The sequence below is a fragment of the Arctopsyche grandis genome, chromosome 8 (assembly GCF_051622035.1).
Source record: "Arctopsyche grandis isolate Sample6627 chromosome 8, ASM5162203v2, whole genome shotgun sequence".
NCBI lineage: Eukaryota > Metazoa > Arthropoda > Insecta > Trichoptera > Hydropsychidae > Arctopsyche > Arctopsyche grandis.
The window spans coordinates 4,589,937-4,594,595 of record NC_135362.1 but is presented as its reverse complement, the minus strand read 5'-3'; the positions used below and the strand labels follow the sequence as shown (position 1 = coordinate 4,594,595).

The following is a 4,659-nucleotide window of genomic DNA, read 5'->3' as shown; positions in this document are numbered from 1 at the left end:
AGATGGCGATAGTAAAAAAAATTATTGGTGTTTTTATTCAAAATAATAATTTTTAAATATTTCTTATTGCTCATAAATTACATTTGTTCACAATACATCTTAGTTCTATTTTTATAGCCACTGATCTCAGTTATGAGAAATACTTATATGAAAAGCAAAGTACATATATGAAAACTAGCCACCGTGCACTCGTACCTTTATATCCGGCGAAGACGACTACGAAAACCAGAAATTCAGCGACTTTATGCACCGATGCCGGTATTTATTTGTGATTCTTTGATTTCGTTTGGTGACTACACATATGTTTCTATATTTGTTCCAAGGAACGTACCCGTATATAGTGTTCGCAACGTTAGGAGGAAGCAAAAGGGTTGACGTCTCCCGGGAAGGGAGACGTCAACCTGCGCTCATAATTACTTTCTTAATTTGAATGTGATGAATGAGTGGAATCTTAATCTACTCTCTTCCATTTGGGCCTCGCTGTGATTTTATTTTTTATTCATATTTTGTTTTATTTTATTTTATTTTTTCTTTCTCCTTTGTACATATACTATTTTAATTTTGCTCAGTGTAAACAATGAATGGGATTTATGGATTTTATTTTTAATTTTTACACTTTTGCTATTTTTTTTTTCTCTCTGAATGATGTATTATTTTCCTTTTGTTACTTTTTTTTTATTATTCTATTTTACCATGTTTTCTGCTTTTGCTTTTTTCCTTTATTTACAGTTTACTTGTTTTTATATCATGTTTTTATATCTTTTTCAAATGTAGGCCATTGTGGCGCATTAGGTTCTTCCTGTAATGCCACAATGGTCCAAAACTATTAAATAAATAAATAAATAAATAAATAAATAAATAAATAAATAAATGGGTGTATTATAAATTATTTGTAGGGATTTATTTTGTATTACTTGGAGCTTGGAAAGGTTAGTATTAGAGGCGTTATTGCATACAGGTGAAGCATAAGTATTAATTTGTAATAATATGAAACATAGAAAAATTGACTTTCTCCACATAATCTGATCAAATTTTAGGTATCGCTCCAGCAAGATGGAAGACATTTTTGTGGAGGCTCGCTGATTAGTAAGCTGCATGTTCTTACAGCTGCACACTGCGTAAAGTTTATGTACGATTTTATTTGTGTTCAATCAATTCTTATATACAGCGTAATACCGTGGAAATAATAAAAAAAAAAATATTTTTTACAGGAACCAAATGATGTCGTTTGAAAGATATCGAATCATGGCAGGATTTGAATTATTAAATACTACATCAATTAATGCCCAATATCGTAATGTGGAATCGTTTAGTATTCACGAGAATTATTATCGATATTGCATTATCAAAGTGAGACAATATTAATAATTTGCATTTTATTTAATAGTGTATTGATAATGCTTAATTGAATTAATAATTTGCACTCAGGTATCGGAGGCCTTTGATATCACAGATACAGTAAAGCTGGCAAAATTGAGAATGAAACCATCGAAAACTGGAGAATATTGTACGGCTTCTGGATGGGGTAACATTGAAGCCGGTGAGACATTAGAATTATGTTTACATGTTACGTTTTCATTTCATGTAAAAAAACAAACATATAAACCACTTATTTGATATTCATTTGAACTTCTTTACTGTTCTTCGACTGTAAATTTATTATTCCTATGGTCAAACTGGGCATTTTATTAGTTCTTTGGATTAGCTTTGGCATGAAAGACGACTTAATATAAATTATAAACTGTTTTAAATTGAGTATTCACGTCATACACGGACTTTTGGCCGAATCGACACTTGGCCGACGAACGTTTGGCCGAAGGATATTTGGCTAAACGGATCGATGGACGTTTAGCCGAATGAACATTTGCCGATTAAAATTTTGATTAATTTCTTATCAGCAGTGGATTGCGAATGAGTGTGAATGATGACGATGATGATGATGAAAAAAGAGATGAATAAAATACAAATAGAATATTGTTGCATATTATTATATTATTTCATTTCATTATTATCTAATTTCTCTGTTAAAAATATCTTGTATAAAATTAAAACAAAATTCAATAATGACTCACACAAACTTTTGTTTGGTATCGCCAGCTCATTGAGTGCCTTCAACGTCGTTTTTATCGTCTAATATTTTCTAAATACAAATATTGTTTTCAATTTTTTATATATATTGAAATAATATATAATGTATAAAAGCGGACACGGTGTATATATGTTTGTGGGTATGTAGCAGACGCGTCGACCAGTATGGAAATTTAAAAAAAAAACAAATTTTAGTATTCCAGGAGTATATGTATGTTGCGTCTAATATATACATACATACATACATAAATAGCCTGAGATATTTAATAAAATAAATACACGCGAACAAGACGCACAACCAATCAGCGTTAAGTGGTCCACATAGACTAAAACGTCTGACCAATTAGAGCCACGACGATAAACTCTGCCGAAAGGGTGCATTTAAAGCATCCGCTATAGGGATTTCGTGTCGAGAAAGCACGGGGAAGTGGGTAAGTGGAGAAAGGGGAGTGTAGAGCGTCCGACATGTGCTCCTGATATTGAGCACCTGACTTGGAGCCGATGACGTCAGCGTTAGATGCGCTGCACGGGAGCGTACACACATACATACATGCATTAATTCATCATTTCGAATGGGTGAACGGGTTGGATCGGCGAGCGTGTAATGCACGCACTCAACATTATACTATTAATACGTGCGTGTGCTGAAACCACCCATTGAAATCAACGGGCACTAGTCTAGTATAAAAATAAAAATAAAACAAAAGTTCAATAATGACCCACACAAACTTTTGTTAGATTTCGCCAGCTCATTAAGTGCCTTAAGCGATGTTTTTGTCATCTTCTATTTACTAAATACAAATATTATTATTAAATAATTTTCTATTTTGATTGATTTTGGAAAAAGGGCATTTTTTCTATATATTAAAATGATTAAAATAAAAATTGTGTATCGAAATTAATCAATTTATACAGTATTCAGAGATCACTTCGATGAAACATTTTATATTACCTACTGATAAATTTAGGGTTTGGTGCACCCGCTCTAAAATCGCCAGACAAACGAACGACAGATTAACAGAACGGCAGCTTTAAACGTAATTCTCGTTTTCTCGAATAATAGATTACACATCAGATGACGAGTAACCTTTTGGTGTGCACGGATGCAATTATTAAAATTTAGTTGGATCTTTCTGGCGAGTTTAATAAGGCAAGATTCGGAACTTATCGAATCTTGCCTTATTAAACTCGCCTGAAAGATCCAACTCAATTTTAATAATTACCATTTTAATAATTGCATCTGGGCACATCGAAAGGTTACCCGTCATCTGATGTGCAATCTATCATTCGAGAAGACGAGAATTGCATTTAAAGCAGCCGTCCGTTAATCTGTCGTTCAATTTGTCTGGCGATTTTAGAGCGGATGCACCGCATCCATAAATTTAAACAATTAAAAACTTCATTCGGTCAAATTCCCGTTGGCCTTATGTCTTTTAGCCAAGTGTCCATTCGGCCAATAGAACAATGCACCAGACATTATAATCACTATACGTTTTTAAACATTGAGATCTATGTATCTTATCGAAGATCGTAGTATCTTATCAGAACTTAATCACTATACGTTTTTAAACATTGAGATCTATGTATCTTCTGATAAGATCGTATGTATCTTATCAGAACTTATCGAAGTGTCGTAGCAAGAGATCTTACGAGAATATTTTTACTGATGATGACTTTTAAAATATCAAATTTTTTTTAATTTAAGAAACTTTAAATATACTTTTGAAATAAAATGTATCTGCAGGCATTCGAGGAAGAAATCAACTAATGAAAGTAAACCTACCGATAGCTGATCACCAACAGTGTAAAATCAGTTATGCATTTGAAACTTATGAAATATCTGAAAGTATGATATGTGCCGGTTATGTTGAAGGTGGAAAAGATACCTGTCAGGTAAAAAAAATTATAAATTTGAATTACTATTAGGTGCTTTAAAAATGATTTGCTTAAGATTGAATATTTCATTTCAATTTTCAGGGCGATTCTGGTGGACCATTAGTATGCGATGGTGAACTTACAGGTATTGTTTCGTTCGGTAACAGATGCGCTCTCCCTCTTTTTCCTGGGGTGTACACTGAAGTGTCTAAATATGAAAAATGGATCAAAGAACATGCATTATAGGATTATTTGAAAAAATTACGTATCTATTCCAACATTCCAATCTGAGACGATTTTAACACTCCAAGCCGAGACTTCAAACCGTTAACAATATATTTAACGATGCACAATCTAATGAATAATTTATATAAAACTTTATGAATACATTTATATACCTTAACTTTATTTTATTTCAATCGAACATGTACATACTAGAGCTTACAATTTACAGTCAAATTGCAATAACCGGTAATCGGTAAATAATTGTTCCCATTACCGATTTACCGGTTATTTGCCGGTAAATGAAAAACAAATTAATAATATAATAATTTATTGGTTTTGTTGAGTTTATTTTTGGCATGCAAATTCACATTCATATACCGACCATTCGTCCATTGTAACACTAAATACTCGTTCTGACATTGCTGAAAAATCGTCTATTAATAAATTACGTATTTTTGTTCCATAATCTTA

The 4,659-nt window shown here is 32.2% G+C and overlaps 1 protein-coding gene across 1 annotated transcript; it reads left to right on the top strand.

Moving 5' to 3' along the window:
- The first annotated feature begins 252 nt into the window (after window positions 1-252).
- Window positions 253-4,209, top strand: LOC143915801 (trypsin-2-like). The gene is made up of 5 exons (XM_077436616.1): window positions 253-258; window positions 1,038-1,118; window positions 1,429-1,540; window positions 3,833-3,981; window positions 4,066-4,209. Exons 1-5 carry the CDS (start codon window positions 253-255, stop codon window positions 4,207-4,209), a joined length of 492 nt encoding a protein of 163 aa, XP_077292742.1.
- The last annotated feature ends 450 nt before the right edge of the window (window positions 4,210-4,659 follow it).

Coding starts and splice junctions, on each gene's coding strand:
- LOC143915801 (XM_077436616.1), top strand. Junction 1,541..3,832: donor ATGGGGTAACATTGAAGCCG/GTGAGACATTAG, acceptor ATGTATCTGCAG/GCATTCGAGGAAGAAATCAA. Junction 3,982..4,065: donor GTGGAAAAGATACCTGTCAG/GTAAAAAAAATT, acceptor TTCAATTTTCAG/GGCGATTCTGGTGGACCATT.